The sequence below is a fragment of the Ailuropoda melanoleuca genome, chromosome 6 (assembly GCF_002007445.2).
Source record: "Ailuropoda melanoleuca isolate Jingjing chromosome 6, ASM200744v2, whole genome shotgun sequence".
NCBI lineage: Eukaryota > Metazoa > Chordata > Mammalia > Carnivora > Ursidae > Ailuropoda > Ailuropoda melanoleuca.
In genome coordinates this window covers 103,305,055-103,331,381 of record NC_048223.1, presented here as the reverse complement: position 1 = coordinate 103,331,381, position 26,327 = coordinate 103,305,055, and the positions used below count along the sequence as shown (strand labels likewise).

At 49.7% G+C, this 26,327-nt stretch overlaps 1 protein-coding gene across 6 annotated transcripts; it reads right to left on the bottom strand.

Annotated features, from left to right (window-relative positions):
* Positions 1-870: 870 nt before the first annotated feature.
* PPRC1 (PPARG related coactivator 1) lies at positions 871-15,551 on the bottom strand. Of its 6 annotated transcripts, none has more exons than XR_004626249.1 (14): positions 15,189-15,551; positions 11,275-11,463; positions 10,558-10,704; positions 10,331-10,432; positions 7,318-10,216; positions 6,959-7,012; positions 5,845-5,902; positions 5,003-5,073; positions 3,319-4,042; positions 2,222-2,371; positions 2,045-2,111; positions 1,805-1,926; positions 1,412-1,595; positions 871-1,123 (listed from the first exon to the last, which is right to left on the bottom strand). XR_004626249.1 is itself a non-coding variant. In XM_019809263.2 (14 exons), the coding sequence occupies exons 1-14, from the start codon at positions 15,339-15,341 to the stop codon at positions 1,020-1,022; spliced, it is 4,974 nt and encodes a 1,657-aa protein (XP_019664822.1). In that variant the 5' UTR covers positions 15,342-15,548; the 3' UTR covers positions 871-1,019. The 6 variants fall into 6 exon arrangements, 5 of the variants coding, with proteins under 5 accessions (XP_019664822.1, XP_034519064.1, XP_034519062.1 ...); XM_019809263.2 differs by having other exon boundaries at positions 1,412-1,563; positions 15,207-15,548; XM_034663173.1 differs by having other exon boundaries at positions 1,412-1,563; positions 10,340-10,432; positions 15,189-15,547.
* Positions 15,552-26,327: the final 10,776 nt, after the last annotated feature.

The following is a 26,327-nucleotide window of genomic DNA, read 5'->3' as shown; positions in this document are numbered from 1 at the left end:
TTCTCAAAATAGGCACTCTCCTAGATTTAACTCCTACATCTCCCTCTTTCCCAAAGGTCTATTCACATGCATGCATTCTTCTGAGTACCGGTTGTGTGCCAAGCATTGTGCTCAAACTAAAATGGTACATACATGTACACATAAGCCACAGTTTAGAAAACCTTTTTTTTTTTAAGATTTTATTTATTTGACACAGAGACAGACAGCCAGTGAGAGAGGGAACACAGCAAGGTGAGTGGGAGAGGAGGAAGCAGGCTCCCAGCAGAGGAGCCTGATGTGGGGCTTGATCCCAGTCCGCTGAGATCACGCCCTGCGCCGAAGGCAGACGCTTATGGACTGCACCACCCAGGCACCCCTAGAAAACCTTTATTTGGAACAAGTGTGAGCTTCCTCTAGGTCCTTAATGGTAAAATCCCTTCCTTGGGACTGTAGCATCAGCATCCCCTTGTTTGAAATGCAGAATCTCAGGCCCCACCCCAGAAGTCAGAATCTGCATTCTAAAAAGATCACCAGATAATTCAAATTCCCTTTTAAAGCCTGAGAAACACTGCCCTAGAAGACTGATTTCACCGACAACACGTACTGAAAAGTTTCAAGTCCAATAGGATTTTGCACCTGACCAAAGAGAGGTCCTAGGAACTAAATGGAGGTAACCTGACTGTGTTCAGATTGGAAAGTGAGTATGTCTGGCACTGGCACCATAAAAGAAGCACAACAGCACTTGGAATTTTCTCTAGTTCGTGTTTATTAGTCTGCATAGTGACTTAGATCTTTCAAACACTGGGGAACCCCTCAGCCCCATCAGAACATAGGAATGCAAGTTAACTTGTTTCGATGCCTGTTATAAAAAATGAATAACCCTTTAAAAAATCTGATTTAACACATTTTTTATTTCACTTTTTTCCATTTCTTTATAAAACAGTCATCTCACTAGCAGCTCTCTCCCCTAAAGTGGGGGAGGGGGGTGGAGGAGGCTGGACACCTCCAAAGAAAAAGGGAAGGGGGAGAAGGGCCCAGGGTTACCTCCTGAGGTTCTTCTGGGCCTGTTTCAACAATGTGTCAAAGTCAAGAGAATCAAATTTGCTCTTTACAGGAGCAGGGTCAAAGTCTTCCCGGTTGGAGTCTATAAAAATAGAGACAGACATCAAGGTCTCTGACAACACTTCCCTACCACAGGGTTCTCAAATAGCCAGCCTCCTCCCACCCCAATAATGGATGGATATAGCCCTGGTTTTAAGTCAAAAAGACAAGAGAGCCCCCATTTCTCCTCTCATCCCACCCCCTAGGTTCTGTGTGTGTCACATTCAGCATTAAGTCAGCTCCATGAAGGAGAGCCCACTCTCAAAAAGGTTGGGAACCTTTCTGGGGACACTATGAAGTATACCAAAGCCTCAGGGTCTCTTCCACTCACCAAGATCAGAATAGCTTCTCTTGCAGAACTGCCTGCGACCCCCGAAGCAGAGATCAAAGGGCTGTTCATCTGCCTGCCTCAGCTTGTGGCCACTCTCGATGGCTGCAAATGCCTCCTCAGCATAGCGGTAAGTGACGAAGCCGTAGTTGTCACTGGTGAGGAAGATGAGGCAAGGCTAGGATGCCTGAGTACATGCCATGGAGAAGAGATAATTCCCAGGGTACAGAGGGACTGGGGTGGTTCTTCTCACTCCCCAAATGACCAACCCTCTGACTGTGGGAGTCAAGGTATCATCCTACATTGCCTAGCACACCAGAGCAAGAAGAAAACACAAAGCATCACGGTAGATGAATGGGACAGAAAGGACATTCTGACCTTAGGGCCCAAGCTTACCCTTGGACACGGAAGTGGATTGTGCACTCCTCAATCTCTCCGAAAACAGAGAACCTCTGTTTCAGTTCTGACCTAGTCATGCGGCCAGGTATCTTCCCAATGAAGACCACTCTTCTCTCCTCCTATGTTGGAACAAGGAAAATTGACACACCATGACCCAGGGCTACCACTGTAGAAGACTCTCCAAGCTCATGGCCCAGGAGCAAGCCCCATCCTCCAAAGACCTGTTCCTCTACTCACTATTGCACGCTCCTTCTGCAGCACTCTCTGCCTTTGGTAATGGTCATGTGAACGGTAAGAGCTGAACCTGACATGAGAAGAAGGTGCCATCAGCCCCCCAAACATTAGATACCTCAAGTCTCAGAACTCTCAGGCATTTGCATCCCAGATGCACGGACTCCCTGATCACATACTCACCGCCGCCTCCTGTCACTTCTCCGTCGGGGGGATGGGGAGCGAGACCGGCTTCGGGAACTGGATGACGAAGATGAAGAAGATGACGAGGAAGATGATGAGGAGGAAGAGGAAGAGCATCTTCGGGAACGTCCAGAGGAACTGCAACTGGATCTGGAGGATAAAGGGGCAGGCGGGAATGCTGGGAGTGGTGCAGATCTACTCTACTTACCTCACCTTGACCCCAGCCTTGCCTCCCTGTCAGGAAGCTCAGGCCCAAAGGCAAAGCACAGCAAAAGAGGTCTAGGAGAACTCCACAGACGACCAAACTGAGGCCCTCATGAACTTTAGATGAATCTGGAATGTTTTAGAGTGTTTCGGGACAGATCATAGTTATTTTCAATTATGCAATTAAAAACAAAAATATTTAACAAATCAGTAAGAAGAAAAATAAATGGAGACTCAGAGATAAAGGGCTGGGCCCTAGGTCTTAAAACTAGCTGGAGATGCCAGGCCTGGGTCTCTGGGTTCCTGCTCCCCTAAAATGTCTCATAGCAGTGCTGTGACCATGGCGTAAAAGGGAGGTGACTTGCTAGACCTGTAGTAGAGATCATTTCCCAAGAGATCATTCTGGTTCCAAAACCAAGAATTCTTTGTGAATTAAGTGGGAAAATCTGGGTCTGTTACTGAGAAAAAGGTACTGCTTGAAAATGTATGAGACCATAGTAACAAAGGAACTGTCCAGACTCTTTTCCTCAACAGATGATTTGAAGAACTGCTATCAACAACCCACTATCCCACCTTCCGACAGCCCACCAAGTAAACAGCAGAAGTAAGTGATGGATTAAACACGGGTGAGATCCAACCCTAATGGTCTTCCCAAAGCAGGAGTCGAGGAAGCAGGAGACCTCAGGGATACCCCAAACTCAAACAGGGGACAGAAGCTACCTTCTCACAGCTTGCCTCCTTCTATAATTCAAGAAAGGGGGAGAAGACAAAAGCCAAGGACAGAAGTGGAAGCCTCAGTATCAAACTCAATATGCAAAAGCTTTCAAAGTAAACTGGAGGAGGGCACATGGACTTCCTAAATGAAGAGGACCTAACAGGCCATCAGAGCTCACCTTCGCCACCTCTTGTGTGGGGGGGAGAGGGACCTGGACCGGGACCGGGATGAGGAAGACGATGATGAGGATGAAGAGGAAGATGCTTCGCTGGTCCGGTTGGACCCAGAGCTGACAGAACGGCTGCTGCGGCCACGGCAGCCCTGCCAGCCCCGGCTTGGGGGGCTGGCTGACCTGCAGGCTTTTCGGTAACAGCGCACTGACCGCTGCTTGGCTGAGGGCTCAGGGGGAGTCCTAGTGTTCATGTCATTCCGGCAGGGCGAGGCCTCAGGGGACAGCAAGGCGGACGGGGCGAGGCAAGGAGCTGGGGGATCTGCCTGCTCACTGCTAGTCCTGTGATCAAGTGGCTCCTGGGAGGCAGCTGTGCGTGGGGGCAGGGGGATGACTGGGCCCAGGGACAAGACGGGTTTGATGGTGATGTCCTGATGGCGTTTGACGTTCCATCGGGAGCCCACCTCTGGAATGACTAGGGCAGGCGTCTTTTTGGGGGGAGTCCTGCTCCGGACACAATAGTCATGGTCCCCAGAGCCCACATGGACTGGACTAGGGCCATGGACCCCTTCTTGGAGGCGGGTTGCAGCTGGATGTTTGGCCTCTGTAACTCCTTCAGGCTTCAGGGTTCCCTCCTGGGCGGTAGACTTAGGAGATTTGGCTTTGGCCAGCAGTGAAACAGCAGCCAGGGGCTTCCATAATTGGTGGGGAGGGGTAGCTGGTGGGGTGAGCCCTGTGAGGGGAGGGAGGATGGAGATAGCAGGATGAGATCCGATTCTACACTTCCAAACACTGCGTATATAGGCTCCAGAGACCCCCACCTCATGTCACAAAGTAACCAACAATAGTCAACAGCCCAACTTTTCCCACTGTTGCAACTACTCCTTCCCCCAAGTTCCCATCCTGGGGACGAAGCAACAGAAACCCAGCCAGCTAGGGTACTCCTGAACCCCTCAACCTCTCACTGCCCAAACTTAGCTAGTGACCAGTTCCTGTCCACCTCTCCATTCTTAGACCCAGCCCTCCACCCAGCACTGCCTGACTTCAAGGCTACATCTTGCCCGGACTCATGTAATCATCTTCCAATGCTCTCCTACCTCAGGCTTCACGCCCATCTACCCTGTCTTCTACATTCCTGCTAGAGGGAGCACCCCAAAACCAATTGCTTCTTCAATGCACAAGATAAAGTCCAAACAACTTAACATGCCATTCAAAGTTCCCATAATCTGACCTCCTACTTACCACTGTGGCTTTATCTCTTGCTTTAGTTCTACCCACCACCCCCATCAGCCACTACAATCCAGCCAAACCAAACAACTCGCAATTCCCCCAAACATACCAGGCTTGTTTTGTTTCTTCAGTTCACTCCAGCTGTTCCATCTTCCTAGAATGCCTGGTATCAGTGATTTTCTCAAACCTCTGCTTCAGGGATTACACCTTCTCTATATAACCCTCCCCTGACTGTCCCATCTCAGACCCCACTATAAACCACAGTCTTCTTTAACATACAACCTCTCTGATATTCAACATGGTCATTAATGGTTTAGACATCTGCTCCCTGGACTACGAGTACCTCAAGGATGAGGATCAGATCTCTGTTATTCCCAACACCTACACACACCCGGTGCAGGGCGGGCTCCACAAACATTTGCTGTATACTAATCAAAGGCAGAGTTCCCCACTCTGAACCCACCTGCCACGTTGGCCAGTTCTGGGGCTTGTAACCGGTCTAAGGGCCTCTTCTCCTGGGGAGTGTCAACGCTGCTGGCGGGGGAAAAGGGAAAGCCTGGTTCATTGCCTCCTCAACATCTTGTACATCTGTTTTCCTCACAAAGCAATGGGAGAGGGGTGTGTGCAGAAAAGAACGGGACACAAACTGCCCCATCACTCTCCTCTAGCACAAACGGGCTCTTAGTGACCGAAAGGTAGGTTGGGTTTCAACTTGGCTCATTCAATTCTAGGAGGCAGGCTGGCTACAACCTTGAATACCCCCCACTTCCTTTAAGCCAGGAGCCTTGCCTACCTAGCTCAAAACAACCCAAAATCAATGTGGATGGGAACATGCCTGGCAGAACAGGATAGGGTAGCATGAACATGATAAATGAAAAAAGGCCTCTCAGTGCTGGAAGACTGGGGAACAAGGACGTCCTAGGTGCCTCCTCCAAGGAGCCAGGAAAGCCCTAGCCATGAACATCTTCCCCACTTGATCTTATACCATCACCCGTGTCAAGCAAGCTTAAGTTTGTTAAAGAAAGGAAAGAAATCCCCAAAGGCACAATTTGCCAGAAGATAAAAAGCACCTCTAGGACGTGTGGAATCCCAGACTGGCATCAGCAGAGGATGGTACACATCCTCCTATCTCACCACCCAAGACAGTGTCCTGTAGTGATGGGCTGAGTGGGGCAGAGGGAAACAGGGACTCTAAAGCTAACTAAAAGTCCCTGCAACAGAGGCATTCAGTTGACGGTCCTGAAGCGCCGGCCGGCTGCTGACCAACAGCTGTAGGGTAACTCGCTTATATGTCTCTATACTCACCCTGAGTTTCCTACAGCCAGGCTGTCAGCAGGAGCCGGGGGAGGGCACTCCTTTTTGGCTGCAAAGAAACCAAATTAGTTAAAAGGCCAACCAGATGTTCCAGATTGAGGAGGTGCAGAAGGTCTGGCTTTGAGACCCAAAGAAGGAAAATCCACTTTACCTACATATTTCACTGGGTTCTCCCCAGAGAGCTCCATTCTCTTCTAGTGGGTATGCTGCTACTATTTTTAATCATATCTCTGCTTAGAGATATCTGTTAATTACTCACTGAATCTGAGATAGAGCCCAAACTTGTTTTTTTTTTTTAAAGATTTTATTTATTTATTTGACAGAGATAGAGACAGCCAGCGAGAGAGGGAACACAAGCAGGGGGAGTGGGAGAGGAAGAAGCAGGCTCATAGCGGAGGAGCCTGGTGGGGCTCGATCCCATAACGCCGGGATCACGCCCCGAGCCGAAGGCAGACGCTTAACCGCTGTGCCACCCAGGCGCCCCAGAGCCCAAACTTCTAAGCCTAGCACGTAAGGCCCTATACGTGACCTAACTAACTTCCTGGACTTGTGGTCTATTTGTTCTACACTTGCCGTATTTCATATTTTTCCTTGTACTATAGGTACTTGTTACTAATTCTAGAGTCATTTCTGTAATTTTCCTCCCCAATTAGACCATAAGGTCCTTGAGAACAGGACACAATACCCTCCACAGTACCTAGGTCCTTGCTTTGTACTGAGAAAGCTGAGCTATCCCTTGCCTTCCGAACACACCACACACACTCCTTCCTATACCTCTGCCTTTACTCACCACACACACATCCTACCTTTCAAGGCCCAGCTTGAGAGCTACTACCCTCTAGAAAAATGTCCGCAACCAACCCAACCCTCTTAGATCTCCATATTCACCTACTCTTTATAGTTCTTGCCATGCTGTACCACCAACCTCTCCCTGGCTTAGGTTGTACTGTAGGTCAATCTTGTCTCTCCATTCCTACCAGAATGAGATTGATTCTCTGAGTCTGCCCCTCCACCACTCCCTTCCTTCCATCTAAGCAACTACAGGGTTGGGCCCAAAGAAAATAGCAACAGAAAGGGGTTTGGCATAGCTACCCAGATTCCTCACCTTCGGATTTCTCAAACTGCTCCAGCAGACTGGACAGGTCTGACGCCTCAATTCCTGTGGAAGCACACAACACAGGATTGGAAACGGAAGTACTCAGGTCCTAGAATTCCCAAATCACCTCGCTCCTCCCTTTATGCTCCCCCTGCCCACTGTACTAAATAAACAAAGGCAGCAACACAAAGCGGGAAGGAATCGAACAAACCCAGAGCTCTACCTCAAGAACACTCCAAACAAATGACCCTCCAAACAAAGCCACAAAGCCCAGCCCCATCAAGGTGGTTTGTCCTGTTCTATGGAGTACACTCACCATCCAACCCCCATGCCCTTCATTTACATCAACTAAACTGTGTGGCACTTACCAATCTCACTGATGAAAGCCTGTACCACGTCCTCAGGACCTTGAGTACGTGGGGTAGGCAGGAAGGCGAGTTTCCTTAGACGGGCTGGGTGGACAGCAGGCAGCTTAGTTACAGTGCTCTGCTTTGGTGTGGGTATGGGAACAGCCTTGGCAACAGGAGAGGGGGGCTTCTCCCTAGACCTTGTCTCCTGGGTCTCAGGCTTTAGCCTCTCTGATGTAGGCTCCTCAACAGCCACACTCTCAGCAGACAGACATGGTGGAGTCTTGATCTGGGGGCTCTGCACTGGGGAGGACACCTTGTGTTTCAGATGGGGTGACACGGGCACTGACTTGACCTCCACCTTGGTGGGCTCTACCTGCAGAGCTCCCTGGCCAGCTGACCCAAGACTGAGGGGAGGAGCCATTGGCCCAGGAAGTACGCTTTCAGAAGGGCCAGCTGGAATGCCACTGGGCTCCACCTTGGGTGGGGGAGCAACTCTCCCAACAGATGCTAGAGGCAAAGGAGGTGGTGGCACAGTAGGCCAGAATGGAGGGTGTTGCAGCCCTGGGCCCCATCCCAAGGGCCCATAGGCACAGCTGGAGCTATAAGGTGGGACTGGGGCTGGAGGGGGTACCCAAGGCACATTGCAAGTGGGGGGCACAGCATAGGTGCCAGAAGTACCAGATACTAGGGGGACTGTTGGTGGGGGGGGCAGGCAAGGATAGCCAGAAGGGGACACAGGGGGATAACAAGGCCAGGGTGGCACAGGAGCATAGTGAGTATAGGGATCAGGTGGCACTGGCCCCATAGACATCGGAAGACTGAGAGGCTGCAAGGGTGGTGGGGGCAGACTGGGGATCCCTTGTCCACTTGTAGGAAGGGGCAGCATGGGTGTCATGCCTAGCCCACCTGGGGGGAAAGGCAAAGCAGTGGGCATTGTGGGAGGCATGGGCTGCACAGCAGGAGGTGGAGGTCTTGCTGGTAGTGGCAGCTCTTGGGATGGCACCTGCTCAGTGGGAGTTGAGGCCACAGGTTTGCCTGCAGGTGGCTCAGGACTAGGAGAAGCAGGGCTGGGACCCACAGGCACAGAGCAAGCCTCAGGAGGAACTTCAGGGCTTCTCTGCAGAGTTGTCTTCTTGGCTGGGGCTGATGGGATGACAAGACAAGGGATGTCTGCTAGCCCTGTGGGGGTCTCTGGGAGACTGGGCCACTTCCCAGCTGGGGGCTGGGGACTCCTCTCTTCTGCCTCTGCTTGGCGCTGCTGCCTTCGTCGCCGGTACTCTGACAGGCTAAGAGGCCGAGGTCTGGCTTCCTGGGTTGTGGCACTGGTACCACTTTCTACCTTCAAAGGACCCACAACCTCCTGGACTTCAGGGATGATGGTCTTTAGGGAGTCCAAGGACTCTGACTCCAGAAGGAGCTGGGGAGCTGGACTTCCCTGGACTAATGACACTGCACCACGTCTGGGATCAGACGGCCTAGACTTAACTAGCACAGGATCAACTGGAGCCACGTCATTGGCAACAGAGTCAACTGGTGCTAAGTTGGCTGGGACAGGGTCACTTGGTTGCAAGTCATCTGAGATGGGAACAACCACTGTAGGGTCAATTTCTGCTGAGCCAGTCAGGACTGGGTCAATCAGTACTGGGTCAGCTGGGAGAGGGTCAACCAGTTCTGAGTTTGCTGAAGCAAGGTCAACCAATGCAGGATCAGCAGGTACGGGGTCAGCTAGAACAGAATTAACTTCAATGGGATCGGTTTCAACAGAATCAAGTGGCATGGGGTCAGCTCGAGCTGAGACGTGGGCTTGAACAGGGTTGGCTTGGATGCCGTCAACCAAGTTGGAGTGAAGGTCTAGAGGATCTTCTTTGTCAGGACTAGCTAGTCCAGCACTACTCTCCAAGCTCCCAGAGCTAGGTTTCTCCAAGGCAGCTGCCCAGGCCCGAGCCCAAGCCCGGGGCTTCCCTCTACTACGAGGAGGCCCAACTTCTCTTTGCAGTTCCTCCTGAGGCAGATTTCCTGCCTGAGAGGTCACCTCTGTAGCCAGGGTAGACTGCCCACGAGAAGATGACCTCAGCCTCCTGGCATAGCCTTCTGCACAGGCTGCTGGCTGCTCTTTGCTCTTCTTCTTCCTGCCCTTTCGAGCTCTCTGGGAGCTCAGCATTGTATTGGCTGGTGGGTTCTGAGGCCCCTTAGGCATCACTGGTTCCATGACTTCCCTGGGCTCCAATAAGCAGACTGACTCCAGCTTTTCCTCCGAGTCCAGGGACAACCCCTCCTTCTCAGGGCAGAGGTCGTCCCTGGGTACAGCGGCCTCTGTCTCCGACTCTAGTGTAGGCATGAGTAGCTTCAAAGCTGGACTGGCTTCTAGCGCATCATCCAGGAGCACAGGCTGGGGCCCAGTAGGGATCTGCCGTACCACAACTGGAATCTCCAGGTCATTACCAGCTGTGGCTGCCTGGCCCACAATCTCTAGCACCACGCAATCCTCAGGCAGTGTCAAATCATCCGGCTGCTCCTGAAGCTCATCCTCGAGTGACGTCAGGTGGGTGAGGTTGGGCAGGCAGTATGGATGCATAGCCCGCACCAGCTCACTCAAGGAGGAGATGCTCTCGTCACCAGCTGCCTGCACTGCCATCTCTGCTGCTGCGGTTTTATCTTCCTCCTCTGGGCAGGCCAGGTGCATGGGGAAGTCTGGGATACTGCTCACAGAGTTGTCCAGCTCCCCAGCAAGCATGTGGCCACTGAAGCTGGCCACCTCCTCCTCTTCTTCCCCATCACTACGTTGCTGAGGAGGAGGGGATTGGCCCCGGCGGGCTCTTGATCTTGGGGGTCTCCAGCTAGGAAGCTTAGGGGAGGAGGTCTCTAAGAAGGAAGGTGGGGAGAAGTCCCAAGGAGGATCTGAGAGAGACATCTCAACCTGTAGGAAAGAAGAGAAGCTGAAGAAGTTTTCTCCAAGGATACATTCTTCCAGTCCTGTCCCCACACCCTCCTCCCTCCTGGGAGTCTCTGAGGTTCCCTTGGTCAGGCTTACCCCACTCACTCTACTACTGCCTGTGCTGGGCCCCAGTGGGTCAACGGGGGTGAGGAGGTCACGTTCCGGGGGTGTCCGGGAGAGGGTGAGCAGCTTGTGCAGCTGAGGAAGAGGAAAAGACCTGACATGAGTTTGTACTTCACAACTGTATGAGTAGGCCCACAGTCGTGGCTCTAACCTTTGCGCCAACCACACACCCACCCCCCACCCCCAGGTCCCACACTCACAGAGGAGCCCTCCCGAGGTGACACAAGCAGTTCTGAGTCAGGAATGCTGTCGAACGGAGATAGGTTCTCGGAATCTGCATTGTCCAAGATCTCTGTCAGAGCTGTGAGCAGTGACACCTCATTCTGGTCCTCCAGAGATAACCTGCTCTGCTCCAGAAAGACAACAGGAAGGTCCCACCATCGTCCCTAATGACCTACTGGCCACTAAGAAGGACTCAACGCCAAGAGAAACAGTCTCCCAGGCTCAGTTCAGCTCAATCTGCCAGAGAGAGATCTGAATGCTAGAAAGCATGGGCTCCAATCTCATTCATTGCCATCTCCCACCTCCCTAGTGCCAAAAGAGGCCTGTCAGAACTGAGGCTTAGGCTTATGTTTCATATACTCCCTCTACCCTCAAGTAAGATGTGGGATACTCAGCAGACAACCCTTGGCTAGGCTGGAATTGGACTCAAAACAAATTGGAACCCTTTGGACATGTAAGATGGGGGCCCATGCAGGGGGAAAGGCCTTTGACTATCGTTCAAGCCTGACACGGCATCCTCACATGGGACATCATCTAGCATCCTACAGCCCAACTCTCACTGAGACACAAAAAACACACTTCAAGGGCTTGGTTTGGGTGTCCAGGAACCAAGATCCTGGAAGGCAGAGCCACTGAGCCATAGCCTCCAATACAAAGCTCCCACCTGAAGACATTTAAGCCCAGCCCCAGCTTACCTCCCCAAGGCTCCCAAAATCCTCGATGAGGGAGATGAGGGAGGCGTCCATGTAGCTCTGCATGGTCCCCAACAGCGTCTCATCCTGCAGTATCAGCTCCTCCATCTCCAGGTCCTTGTCTCTCAGGCAGGGGCCAAGCCGAGACAGACTGACAAAACCAGAATCATCCCCCTCCTCGTGTAGCAGCACCTGGGGCAAAGGGGATGGTCATAAGGGCCTGAAGGCTGCAGGGCACGGGAGCTCTGGGGCAGCTGTGTGATCGGCTCTGTAAACCAGGTACCCAGCCCTCCACCAACGGCCCCCGACTCAGCAGGAGCCCCACCAAAGCCAAACCTCTGGACTTGCTGGGCACAGAGAATTACAACCCATAAGCCAAAGCACCAGTCAGGATGGCAGTGTTCAAGGACCTACTGGGCAAAAAAAAGTTTGGACTCCATCCAGAAACAGTCAGAGCCACAGAAGATTATTAAACCACGGAGTAAAAACATCAAAAAGAACAAAATTGTTCAGAAGCGTTGTCTGCTGGCAGTGGTAAGAGGAGACAGTCCGAGGGGGTTCACCGAAGGGGAGGCGGTCAGCAAGGAGGCAGTTTCAGCTCCATCACCTTACCTCCCTCAAGTCCCGCTCAGGCCTTTCTTCTCTGCTTAGCTCAAACCCGACCTTGTTCAAGACAACTAGGGCTCCCCCAAACCACGCTGATCTCTCCTCATACCCCTGAATTCAGTAAGGTTTCTGTAGCACTCATTTTTCTGGCAATCATTATGTCCCTTGCATCATTAAGCTTCTTTGGGGCAAATAACCCTTTGCACCATACTAGCCTATATCCTTCTTGGATCTGGGAAGGGTTTAAACTGTGCTTATACGTCCTGATGATCCATGATGCCCGGCACAGTGTCTTATACACAGCTGACATTCACACTTAATTCAGATTTTTATTTTTAAGGCCCTACAGTGTGCCACTCATCCTCTCAACGGTAGTCCCAAAGGAAAAGTCTCCCACCTCGACCACGTGAGCACAAAAGAGAAAGCTTGATTCATTGATTCAGTACATGGAAAAGCCCCACCCCACCACTTGCCTGAAAATTAGCAACATCTTCAGCCTTGTCAGGCAGCAAGCCACCCGCCCAGGCCTGTTAAGAGTGTGGGCGTGGGCAGGGCTTGAAGTAGCTAGAATGGGGCTGGCAAGGCCAGAGCCAGGGGTATCTCCACTATAGGAAACAAATGATGAAGGCCAAAGAATAGGAACAAATAAGGACAAGCCAATTCCTCCCTCCCCTTCTGCAGCAAAGGCAAATTCTGCACCTCTTCCACAAGTGAGGAAAAAAAAAAAACCAACAGGTGTGACTATACCCTCATACCCACCCTCCTAACCAAGCTAAGGAGTTCCAATGCCCAGAGAGAGAAAAGGCTAGATAATTTTAGGAGGCCAAGTCCAGAGAGGAAGTGAAAGGTGGCAGGTTTTAGGCACTAACTCCTCCCAAACCTTCACAATCCTATAATTACGACCAGCAGCTGAATAGCACCTGGCTCAGCAAACACTCCTGGGTGAGCAAGGAGGCTGCATCTCAACTTGCCCTGCCACCTACCTGACCCAGCCACTAGGCCAGAATCTTAAGACAATGCCCAACTCTGGGACCCCCTCGCCACCCCCCATCAGGCAGGTACTGGAGCCCCAGTCAGAGACACCCCCCTCTTCACCTGACATCACCTATCCCTCAATTCCCAAACAGCACAGCACTTAGACTACCAAAATCATCTAGGGGCTAAACCCAGGCTAAAAGTGAGCCAGCCACCCGCATCTCTAACCTCAGCAATCTCCCAACTGGCTTTCTCACATCCAGTCTTGTCCATACAGGGTTCAAAACCTACTACAAACTATTAAGAATACACATCTGATCACTTTTTGAGACCCTTCCCAAACTCCTCCAATGGCATCTTACTGCTCTTAGCACTAGATTTAAACTCCTTAATATGACTTACAGGGGTCCTGGTCTTCCCCACCAGGCTCTTCTGCTCCAGTTTGTGTCCTCTCTTACCACTGTGCCTCTCTCTCTATGCATCAGACACACAGGTCTCTCCATCTCTTCAATAAGCCATGTTCTCTCCCACTTCGAGGCCTTCCCATACTATTTCCTCTGATGAAAGCTTCCCTCCCCCACCACACACAACCTTCAAGACTCAACTTAAAATGTCCTTTCCCAGACCCTGCAATGTAGATGACTACTAGCTCATTATATAATCCCAAATATGCTGCACTTTCCTTTTGTCCCAATCATCATTATTTATTGTCTGTCTATCCCAATAAAACCATACAATCCTAGAGAACAGGGACTATGTGTGGTTTACCCCAGGATCCCTTATGTCTGAACACAGTATCTCAATAAATACCAGTTGAATAAGTAGATTCCACATATCCACCTTTCTTGGGCAGGTGAGAGAGGAAACACAATCTCTCCGTGAGACCCTCTCCCACCCCAGGTGACCACCAAAATTGGATTACAGCTGGGTCATGGATCCTTCCTGCCTTTCCCTCGAAAGGTGAGCAGCTCCCAAGCTAGGGCCTCAGAAGCAAAGGCCTGAATTGGTCTGCTGCAACTAACATTACCTGGTAGCCTGCAGCCCAATTCCCACCTAGAACCAAAACCAAACCAAAGCAAAACAAAACACCCAAAAGCTTTCAAGGACTCAGCTTAACTGCTTAAAAGAGATAACAGTTCAGACTAAGTCCTGCCCACCACTCAAGGTGGCAACTTTTAAGAAGCCCTCTACTGAGGAGTGAGATGATAATGCTAAGTATGGAGAAATGAAGACCAAGGAAACAGAATCTGACAGAAGCCACCATCATCCAATAAATGTTCAACTAGTGTTGGAATAGTTCTTAAATCGCCTCCAACTTTTCCCATCCCCAGCAAAATTCCAAAGAGCTTTAAATATAGATCACCTCAATTTGTATGTGTCAACTCACAGAAGCAGGCCTTAGCTGCCTCCTCAAGAGAGAGGCTGAAGGAAAAAGGGTGGGAGAAAGGATTCTCTTTCCCTTACTTAGGCTTGTCCCATGCATATGTTGACACTCCCCAGACCCCTCGAATCACGAATGAGGCAGCTCCGCAGGCAACCAAAACGCCAATGCCCATGACTCACAACCCACTGCAAGCCGGTCAGACAGAAGCCACCACAAGCTTACTCCACAGCCCTTCAACCTCAGCCTTCTGGCCTCCCCAGCACACTCCACCATCCGCAGGGAACTGACGCCCCGCACATCTGGAAGGTCCTTCACCGTCCGCTGTCGAGACGCCGTGGACCAATGCAGGAGAGAAAAGACTACTCCAAGACCCTAAGCAAAGTTGACTCCAGCAGCCCCTACCTTCCTTCTCGGCCAGGGGCCCCCAACTCGGTCGGAGATGGCGGGACAAGCTGAGACACACCCAGTTCCCAGCAGTGCGGCTCCAACGCCGATACGAANCCCCCCCACCAGAAGCCCATCCCACGTGGGTGCCAGAGCCGCCTAGAGGGGGAAGGGAAGCCGACAAGTTCTCCCGGGAAAATTGCTCCCCCCCACCCCACGTGGCTCCGAAAAAGCACTGCAGCTCGGTGCTAGGGGCACCCCCACTCGGTATCCTTAAAGGGAGGTCTTAACCCTGGATTCCAAGTTCGAATCTCTGACCCCCCACCACGGGCCATGTTTCCAACACCCGGCTATGCCCCTCCGGCGTTCCAGAGGAATGGCCATGAGAACCCCCGTCTCTGCCTGCGTCCCTCCAGCAAACAGCCCAGGTCGGTTCGGCCCAACCCGTCTCCCGCAGGCAGCCGGCATCGCTTCCCAAGCGCTTCCTCCCCTTCCTGTAGCGTCCACGTGTCACCGCCCGGCACACGCCGCTTTGCTGCCAGCCGCGGGCCGCCCGCCAGCCTCTCACCTGCTCCCCGCCACTCACAGAGCCCACAGTCCCGTACGGCATTTGGCTCCGACTCCCCCAACTGCTGCCGCGGACTCCACCGCCGGGGTCGGGGCCGGGGCCCCCACTCGGAGACGGCGCGACTCCGTCTCTCCGTCCCCGGCGCGCCGCCATCTTGGCCCCTGAACACCCAGCGCAGCTCTGGTCGCCGGCGCCGCCTCGCCCCGCAGATCGTAGGAAAGGAACTACAATTCCCGGAAGACACTGCAAGACTACGGATCCCAAAAGGCCTTGCGGCGAGACCCACTCGCACCTGGGAAGAGGTCCCTGGCCTCGCGTCGGAGCCTGCGATTAGTAGTTGCTTTAAGCGGAGCCCTAGCGGCACGTGCTACAGTCATACCGTCATGCATAGCTTTGTGTTCTATGGGTTGGGGAGCGCGAGATAGTAAGGGGAGGGTTAACATTTACTCATCTCTTTATTTTCCTAATTTGTCCAACTGTCCAAACGCCCTCTTTATCTGACCTTCTATAATGCGGTACTTTCCTTTTACCAGAAAGTCCAAGTGGGCCTATGCTTTGAATCAGCACCCCCTAGTGGACACCCGCGCTCCGGGAGCTAACCTTCACCTAATCTTATACTGCGCCACTACTGCTAGTTTAATCTTTTTTAGTTGTTATAGTTTAATCTTCCTTTATTTATAGTTTCATTAGGAAATAATTGATATACACCACTGTGTAAGTTTCAGGCATATAACATGATTGTTTGATTTACATGTGCTGTGAAATGATTAGCACCATAAATAGGTTCAGCTAACCCATCTTCTCACATAGGTAAAATAAAATATTTTTCTCCTTGTGATGAAATTTACTCTTTAACAACTTTCCTATATATCATACAGCAGTAGTAGCTATGTAATGTTGCACATTACATATCTACTAGTAATTTATCTTATAAATGGCAGTTTGTAGAGTTTAATCTTAAAACACCACATTCTTGGGGCCTCTCTGGGCTACTCAGAAACCCACACTGGCACCTCATTACCAAAGGTATTTCCTGCTGTTGCACATCATCTTGCTGTCCTACAAGGACAACTGGTGTTCTCCTGCCTTTGTTTTTCTGTTTGGAATATTCTAACTTGGAAACATCTTTTATGCCCTCTCTTACCCAGGAAAGCTTTTCTGATCATCCCAACCAACCGTGATCCCTCTCTATATTTCCACAGTCCATCACTATCACTGCTAGTCATTCATTTGCCTTTTAGAAGCTCCTTCCTATCATTTTCTTATTTTTAAAAAAGTTTTCTATTAACAAAAGATTAAACACCATTTTAGGGACACTTGGGTGATGCAGTCCGTTAAGTATCTGACTCTTGGTTTCAGCTCAGGTCATGATCTCAGGGGCCTGAAATCTAGCCCCAGTTGCGCTCACAATCAGGGCAGAGTCTGCTTAAGTTTCTCTCTCCCGCTCCCTCTGCCCCTCTTTCTACCCCATGTGCACACATGCTCTTTCTCTTTTTCTCTCTCTCTTTCTCTCTCTCAAATAAATAAGTGTAAAAAAAATTCAAATAGCACAAAACTATATATAAAACTATATAAAAAATGCTCTTGGTCTGCAAATTCCAGTTCTACTCCCCAGATTTAATCCTTGTCGCCCTTGGTATGTATTCATCCACACTTTTTGTATCCATGTAAAAATATATAGGGAAAGTTTGAGCTCTACATTGGGTGTAGAGATTACTTAAAAAAAAAAAATTAGGACGGCTGGGTAGCTCAGTTGGTTAAGCGTCTGCCTTTGGCTCAACTCATGAGCTGAGGTCCTGGGATCCAGTCCTGCAGAGGGCTCCTTGCTCAGCAGGGAGCCTGCTTCTCCCTCTGCCTGCCACTCCCCTACTTGTGCTCTCTCTCTCTCTGAGAAATAAATAAAAATCTTAAAAAAAAAAAAAGTCTTCACCCAAAAAACTGTGACCATTCCATATGTCTGATTCTACACTTGCTTTTTTTTCAGGTAACAATATATTAGTTTTTACTGAGATCTTATTTACTGATACCTTAGTGAATACCAGTTCCATTATATGACTATACTACTATTTAAATTATATTTAAGTTATTTCAAATTTTTCACTATTACAGATCAAGTTACAGTGAACATTCTTGTACACGTGTATATGTATCTTTGCCCTTTTTACATTCTGTCTATGGAATAGTTTCCCTCCAATGAGATTTCCGAGTTAAAGGAGGTATACATTTGACATTTCGGTGGATAATGCCAAACTGCCCTTTAGGAAGGTTGTATCAATATATATTCTCTCTCTCTCTCACACACACACACGCACACATTAATGAGAGGAGAGGGCCTCTGGTATGGACTGAATTGTAACCCTCTTCCCCTCCTCCTGGCAAAATTTATATGTTGAAGGGCTCCAGCCCCAAATATGACTATATTTGGAGATAGAACTTCTATGGAGGTAATTAAATTTAATGACAACATAAAGATGGGAGCCTAATCCAATAGGACTGGTGTCAGAAGAGGAAGAGATACCTGCAAGCCAGGGAAAGAGGTCTCACCGGAAACCAGCCCTGCCAGTACCTTGATCTTGGACTTCCAGCCTCTGAAGCTATGAGAAAATAAATTTCTGTTGTTTAGGCCACTTAGTCTGTGGTATTCTGTTATGGCAGCCCTGGTAGATTAATACAACCTCTTTTTATTTTCTTAATATTTCAAGTGTATTAGTTTTGTCTTTCCACATAGGCTTTAAAAGCCATAAATTCAGGGGTGCCTGGGTGGCACAGCGGTTAAGCGTCTGCCTTCGGCTCAGGGCGTGGTCCCGGCGTTATGGGATCGAGCCCCACATCAGGCTCTTCCGCTATGAGCCTGCTTCTTCCTCTCCCACTCCCCCTGCTTGTGTTCCCTCTCTCGCTGGCTGTCTCTATCTCTGTCAAATAAATAAATAAAATCTTAAAAAAAAAAAAAGTGGGCCCAGTTTTTAAAAAAAATAAAAATAAAAATAAAAGCCATAAATTCAGAAACTGAATCTGTTCACCATTTTTTTATAAAATTGTCAAATGAGGGAAACACTGAATTTTATCTCCAAGAATTTGGAAATAATTTGCCTATGAGAAATCATTAAGAACTAATAGAGGATGGCACAATTCTTCCTTTATGGATGAAACATACTCTTTTTTTTTTCTCCCAAAAAGTGATTTTATTATAGCACTGGGACAGGACCCGTGAGCAGAAAGAGCAGCCCGGAAGAAACAAATTCTAAGAAATGCCCTGTAAATCCTGGCAATTTGGGCTCTAATTATGGTCATTACTCTGGTGATTGGGTTTCGGGAAGAAGATTAATGTTAAAGCAGAAAGCTGTGCCATTTATGCTTTTTCATCATCTGATGAAACAATCTATTCTTATAAGTTTGATATCTGTATGGAATCTACCCCAAAAGATAAGAATCTATAGGGGCACCTGGGTGGCTCAGTTGGTTAGGCATCTGACTCTTGATTTCATCTCAGGTCATGATCTCAGGGTGGTGAGATTGAGCCCCACATTGGGCTCCACACTGAGCATGGAGCCTGCTTGAGATTCTCTCTCTCCCTCTCCCTCTGCTCCTCCTGTGCTCACTCTCTCCTAAAAAAAAAAAGAAAAAGAGAGAGAGATAAGAATATATCTTTGGGGGAGCCTCGGGCGGTCAGTTAAGTGTCTGCCTTTGGCTCGGGTCATGATCTCAGGGTCCTTGGATCAAGCCCTGCATTGGGTTCCCTGCTCAGTGGGGAGCCTGCTTTTCCCTCTCCCCCTGTGCTCCCCCTGCTTGTGCGCTCTCACTCTCTGTCCCTCTGTCAAATAAATAAAATATTAAAAAAAAAGATAAGAATATATCTTTGGATCACCAGTGCCACCCAGACAGGTGTGTCATGGTTCCTCGTCTCCTTGGCAGGTGCATTTCTTCTTTCCTTTCTTTCTTTCTTTCTTTCTTTTTTTTTTAATTTTATTTTTAAGTAATCTCTATACCCAACATGGGCTTGAAATCACACCCCCAAGATCAAGAGTCATGTGCTCCACCAACTGTGCCAGCCAGGAGCCTGGCAGGTGCATTTCTTTTTTTCTTTTTTTCTTTTTTCTTTTTTCTTTTTTCTTTTTTCTTTTTTTTTCTTTTTTCTTTNAGGAGCCTGGCAGGTGCATTTCTTTTTTTCTTTTTTTCTTTTTTCTTTTTTCTTTTTTCTTTTTTCTTTTTTCTTTTTTCTTTTTTCTTTCTTTCTTTCTTTCTTTCTTTCTTTCTTTCTTTCTTTCTTTCTTTCTTTCAGATTTTATTTATTTATTTAACATAGAGGGAGACTGAGAGAGAAAGAGCACAAGCAGGGAGAGCTGGAGAGGGAGAAGCAGGCTCCCGCTGAGCAAGCAGCCTGATGTGGGACTCAAACCCAGGACCCTGGGATCATGACCTGAGCCGAAGGCAGCCGCTTAACTGACTGAACCTCCCAGGTGCCCTGGCAGGTGCATTTCTAAGAGCCATAAAGGAAAACCTCAGGGGTGCCTGCCTGCCTGGCTCAGTTGGTAGAACACGCAAGTCCTGATCTCAGCATTGTGCATTCGAGCCCCTCATTGGATGTAGACATTAGTTTATAAAACATTTTTAAATTAAAAAAAATAAAAGGGAAGGGGCACCTGGGTGGCTCAGTCAGTTGAGTGTCCCACTCCTGATTTCAGCTCAGGTCATGATCTCAGGGTTGTGAGATGGAGCCCTGCATCAGGTTGGGCTCCGTGCTCAGCAGGGAGTCTACTTAAGATTCTCTCTCTCCCTGGGGCGCCTGGGTGGCACAGCGGTTGAGCGGCTGCCTTTGGCTCAGGGCGTGGTCCTGGCGTTGTGGGTTTGAGCCCCACATCGGGCTCCTCTGCTGTGAGCCTGCTTCTTCCTCTCCCATTCCCCCTGCTTGTGTTCCCTCTCTCGCTGGCTGTCTCTCTCTGTCGAATAAATAAATAAATAAATAAATAAATAAATAAATAAATAAAATCTTAAAAAAAAAAAGATTCTCTCTCTCCCTCTCCCTCTGCCCCTCTCCCCCGCTCTCTCTCTCTCTCTCTCAAATAAATAAATAAATCTAAAAAAAAAAAGTAAAACCTAATAAACCACCAAACTTTGGGACCCTCCAATCACGTGTCCTTGCTTGACTCCATGCTCACCAAAGACTCACCTGATTATAGTAACTGATGTCCCATATCATTTTCTATGTTGAGAATATGTGTTGATCAAGTGAGATAAAATGCCCAATTCACATGACATATTTTTCAGTGTGAATTAATAAATCAGCACTCTGGTTTATTTATTGAGTGCCTACTATATGCCAGGCACCGTGTTAGGCACTGGAGATTCAGCAATGACAAAACAAACCAAAACAAAACAAAAAAAACAAAACAAAACCCAGACAAAAACAAAAACCCTCCCTAGTGGAGCTCAAATTCTACTGGGGAGACAATCTGCAAGTAAATAAAGAGTGAAAATAATATCAGAGAGTCACTAAAATGGGATGAAGAATGTGAAAGGTAAGTGGGAACACTTTTATATGAACAGGTAAGGCCCTTGAGGAGACATCTGAAGTAAGACCAGAAGCACAAGGAGGACTTAGCCATTCAAAGAGCATTCTGTGGTAAGAACAGTCAGCACACAGGCTCTGAAGTGGGAACCCATAACCCATTTGTTGTATTCAAAAGGAAGACCAGTTTAACTAAAGTATTCCAGAGAAGAGGGAGAGTCTACCAAGATAATGTTTCATGTGTATTTAATCTGTGTGAATCAGTCTCCTGAATCTGATGTATTCTGATTCACTGCCTAAATTGAATCTCTAGGTCTGCAACACTGAAGACCAGACATGGTGTGGCTGGAAACCCTCAGATGGCCCCCAATAATCTCTGGCTCTTGTTATTCACACTCTTATCAGCCCCCCCCCACCACCTCATATTGTTGCAAGGTTGGTCTGTGTGACCCATAACATGAAGTAGAAATGATGATATATCACTTCTGAGATTACGTTACACAAAGACTGGGGCTTTCAGCCCAGGTGCTCTTGTTTCTCTCTCTCTGAAAGTATGTGCCATGTTGCGGACATGGACCCATTACTTATGGACAGCCCACGAAGCAAAAAATTGAAGCCTCTGTCCAACAGCCATTGAAGCTCCGAGGCCTGCCAACAACCATGAGAGTGAACTTGAAGCAGATTCTCTAAGCCCACACCTTGCAGACCCCGACGACAGCTTGACTATAATTTTATGAGAGCACCTGAGCTAAACACCAGCTAAGCCACTTCTGGATCCCTGGCCTTCAGAAACTGAGTGAAATAACAAAAATTTGTTGTCTTAAAATGCTGAATTTGAGGGTAACTTGTTCCACAGCATTAGATCATTAATATACCTGGACTGCAATTACTCTGCCGGGGAGCTGCAAACTTTCAGACACTGTCTCTTTTGGTGCTTAATTTTTAGTCCCCAAAACCCACTTTTGAGGAATGCTTTAGTCTTCAGATGCTGTCATAGGTCATTGGATCCTTGCGATATCCCCGAAAGAATTAGAAAAGCAAATATTACTATCCCCCTTCTACTGAGGAAAAAATGGAGGCTAAGGAAGGGTTGAAGCATTTGGGCAGAGGCACACAGTGAGGCTCCTTAGCTCCACCTGTTCTAAGCAGGTGCTTATTGAAGGAGGAATGAATGAATAGGTTTCAACCACTTGGTGGGAATGCTCTGAAGGACAGAAACCCTTTTACAAAAAAGAACTATTCCCAAATATGGGCATGCATAAGAATCACCAGAGAAACTTCTTTAAAATGCAGACTACCTAGATCCTCTTCCTTCTCCAGAGAAGAGATTTCTTCCATCTGAATGTGGGGCCTTCTGAATATTTAACAGGTTTCCTGGGAGGTTGTTGGTGTTTTTTTTCTTAAGATTTTATTTTAAAGTAATCTCTACACCCAATGTGGGGCTCAACCTTACAATCTTGGAATAAAGGTTGCATGCTCTACCGACTGAGCCAGTCAGGCACCCCTTCCTGGGAGTTTCTTTCTTTCTTTCTTTCTTTCTTTTTTTTTAAGATTTTATTTATTTATTCGACAGAGATAGAGACAGCCAGCGAGAGAGGGAACACAAGCAGGGGGAGTGGGAGAGGAAGAAGCAGGCTCATAGCGGAGGAGCCTGATGTGGGGCTTGATCCCATAACGCCAGGATCACTCCCTGAGCCAAAGGCAGATGCTTAACCGCTGTGCCACCCAGGCGCCCCTTCCTGGGAGTTTCTGATACACTTTAGGAAACTGCTTTGGCAAAGAAAGAAGTGGTCGTTGTATATGGTGATGATAATGATGGTAAATGGACAAGAGGGAAAGGCATTGTATGTTGGGGCAGGGGAAGATAAGTCTTATCCAAATTCTTATATCATTCAACAAAGTTGTAGGACATATACTAGGTTCTAGGCATTCTGTTAGGTGCTAGGGATATAGCCATTAATAAGACATATATCATCTACTACCTCGATGGAAAAAGAAAATTCACCCTTGAAAGAGAGTGATGCCAATAATATCTGTGGGTGTTTCAGGGGTAAAGAACTGTGGGAGAAAATAGAGCAGGACAAGGTCAAGATCAAGAGAAGGAGTTGGATGGGACAGGTTCTAGGAGCTGGAAACAGGAGCCCACCTCTCTGGGAACAAGCTGACCTAGTGGCTTCTGCTGCCTGCCTCTCTGTAGGGCTCCTCTCCCCTTCCCCATTCCTCACCTCACCTCTTCTCCTCAGTACCTCCTACTTCACTTCATCCCGTGTCTACAGTCCATCTTGCACTAATGACTGGTCTTAAAAAATACTGGAATGCCACTGAATTGTTCACTTTAAAATGATTAATTTATGTCATGTAATTTCACGTCAAAAAGAGAAAAAAATACTAGGTGCTCATATTCATTCACCCAGATCAGCTAAGCTTGCCATCGTCCAGGACATGCCATTATATTAAAGACCTTCTACATAGGCTCACTGCCTCCCTACCACACCCCAGGTCATCTGCCAGGCAGCTGTAACTTCCCATTTTTGTCTGCACCATTTCCGAAAACTGCCCCAAAGATGTCCTCTCCTTCCCCAGGTCTGGTCCATACTAGAAGTAAGACAGGGAGAAGAACATTGGGTTGAGTACTTGTTAGCTGTGTGACTTTGGGCAAGACACTTAACCTCTGTTAAAATCTGGTTCCAGGAGGACTTAAACTGTTTACCTTAATCACCCATTCAACAGCACTGAGATGGTATTTCTTTAAAGAAAACATGGCCATTAGATCAGCTGGGGTGGGTGGGGGGGTTCCTTCCCAGGGGAGGTGAAGCTAGAAACTGAGGTTTAAAGGAGGCATTAACTAATTAGTAGACAAGAAGAGGGAGAAGACTGTTTTACAGACAAGTTCAAATTTATTAATCTCTCTGAATCTTAGTTTTCTTGCTTGTTCGATGGAGGTAATAACACCTTCTTCCTCCTAAGTTCGTTAGAAAAAGTAAGTGGGATCTCAGGTATGAAACACCTAGCACAGTGCCTGGTACGTACTGGATGCTCGACACATTTTTGCTTCTTCCTTGACTTCCAACTTCTATATGTGTAATCTAGAAGGGAACTTCAGATTCAGTCAGAGGAGGAAAAGTCCCTATCTGGTGGGTTGCTAGCCCCTTTGTCCACCCAGGTGATTGGTGATCACCATGGAATCTGGCCAAGCTAGTTGTTTGGAATGAGTGGCCTCAGGGGTAAGTGGTCACAGGATTGGGGGAAGGCAACCTCATGGACAGTAGAGAAAGAAAGGGTTCAAAGCAGGCAGTCCTTCTCCTCCACACTATCTCTAATCCTCCAGTCAATCCAGGCCATTCGTGATACTCTAGAAATAACCGATAACCTCACAGAAAGCAGAAAATGGCTAAAGTAAATCGAGAACTGACTACATGGCTGGCATCAGGCTAAGTGACTGGGCATACCTTGTCTACTGATTTCTCACCAAGCTGCAGGTACCAATTACAAGGGCTAAGGCCAGAGCTCAGAGTAAGGAAGTCAGTTGTCTCAAAGTTATTTGCTCTAATGAGGTTCAAACCTAGGTATCCCAAATTCCAGGCATGGGTTTGTTGCTTTAGATTCCCCTTACTCCCTCTAGTGCTGACCTCTGCCTGGGGGAATGTGAGGAGGAGACAGACACAGGCAGGGGATGCTGCCAAAGAAATACCTGTATGTATCTATGGATGGCTTCAGTCACGTCTCTCTGCAGCTACCCCCTCCCCTCCCACCCCTGGGGTGGGGGAATCCACAAGGTGGATGGGAATGCTGGAGTTCAGAGTGTGGCTGTGCTCACAGCTCCCCTCCCCCCCCTCCTAAGCATATGGAGGGGTCCACATCTTCAGGCAGGCCCTCTTTTCAATCCCCAGACTATGAATCTGCCCATCATTTCATGCTCCCTCAGCAAAAACAAATGTGGAGAGAAGGGGGTCTCATAAACACTTGAACCTCCACATCTGCAACCCTCCCCCAGCCAGTCAAGCCAGCTGTGCAGACGCTGGGCAAGGAGAGGGGGCTATCAAGAGCTCCTCCCCCAAGTACAAAGGGGAGGAGGATCCCCTACCCAGTCTGGGCCAGATGCCCTAGAGAGGGGACACCAGCCCAGGTCCCCAGTGTCTACTCCTGGAGCCCACCTTAAAGCTTAAGCTGGCAGCTAGGGACCCCCCAGAAGGGAGAGGGCCAGCTCTCTTTTCCAGACAGCTCCCTTCCCTTCCCTCTTCCCTGCTAATAGGTATTTCCTGTTTATGAGGCAGCTAAGGCTGGGCTTTTGGGAAAGGATGGAGATGGAGCCCCCCCCCCTTCCTAGGGCTGGGCAGGGGAGTCCTTGAGGAGTGCCTGAAGGTTGGGAGGCTCCTCCCTGGGGAGGGAGTGTTCTTCACACTGACCGTGCAGACTCCCCCCCCCCAAGCCTCAGCCCCTATGGGTAGCGGGCACTGGAGGGGTCTGCTTCCTGTTCTCCCCAGTCTCGAGGCCCTCAAAGGAGAGCAGCTTTCAGGCGAGGGGGGAGTGGGGGTAGGCCGAGACTCGATGGAGAAAGGGGGAAGGGAGGAGAGTGTCTTGACTGATGAGTCAGAGCCCGCAAGGGGGAAGGATGGCCTGCGGATTACCCCCTCCCCAGTCCAACCTGGCGGTCATTCCACTGCCCCCCTCCCCCCAGCAAAACGCAGATCTCAGCCCTTAGGCGGGGGAGGGCGGGGACCCCACTTAATTAACCCTTTCGGCTCTAGTCCTAACTGGTTCAGCAGGCAAGGGAGGGGTGGTTAATTTAGGGAGGAGGTGAGTTGGGTTGCTACAGGAATTAGGATAGTGCTTTCCCCGCCCAGGTGGGGGTGGGTGGGATTTAAGGGCTTTCCAGAATAAAACTGGGGTCTCAGAGAGCATGGGAGGCGGGGGGGGGGGGGTCGGCAGTCCCTTTTCCCTCCCAGAGCGCCGCCGAGGTGAAGAAGAAGGCTACACCTCACAGCCCACCCTGGCTCCGCCTCCCCCAGTCCTAGCTCCCGCTGAGGCTCAGCTACGCTCCCAACTCGGCGGCGCCCGGAGGACGGACACCGAGTGTGAGGCTTCGCCTCTTATTCTTCCCCCCGCCCTTCCCCTTTGGGGTCTCTGCCTCCGACTCCTTTTTTAAAAGCTGCGTCACATGCTTGCCGTTCCCTGAACGCTCCCGGCCCCTCGCCGCCCGCCCGCCGCGCGGCGCACGCACGTCGCCGCTCGCTGCGCGCTCGCCCGGGTCACTTTGACACGGCTCTCCCCTCCCACTAGCAGGCAATTAGCATATTAATAAAGCCCGGCCCAGCCCGGCTGGGGCTGGAGAGCGGGCGCCTACGACAGCTAGAGCGCGAGCGAACGCGGGAGGGAGAGGGGGCGAGCGGCGGCGGCGTTGGCGGCGGGGAGGGCGGCGGGAGCGCCACAGACACGCACACGCGCACACACGGACACACACTCCGGAGACGCACACCCGCGCGCACACACGCAGAGGCAGCTCGCCTTCCTGCCTGGCTTCCTTCCTGTCTGCTCCGCGCCTGACAGGCCCCTCGCTGCAGCCAGGGGCCGCCAGCACCGGGCCGAGGCCGGGCCGGGCCGGCGGCGAGGGCAGCGAGGCCGCGGGCGGCGGC

Bases quoted from the DNA above. Each gene is read 5' to 3' on its own strand.
- PPRC1 (XM_034663171.1), bottom strand. From the start codon at position 15,341: ATGGCGGCGCGCCGGGGACGGAGAGACGGAGTCGCGCCGTCTCCGAGT. The intron at 11,464-15,188 runs GTGAGAGGCTGG...CCTTTGCCCCAG, and splicing joins CTGTGAGTGGCGGGGAGCAG to GTGCTGCTACACGAGGAGGG. The intron at 1,564-1,804 runs GTAAGCTTGGGC...CTTCCTCACCAG, and splicing joins ATCCACTTCCGTGTCCAAGG to TGACAACTACGGCTTCGTCA.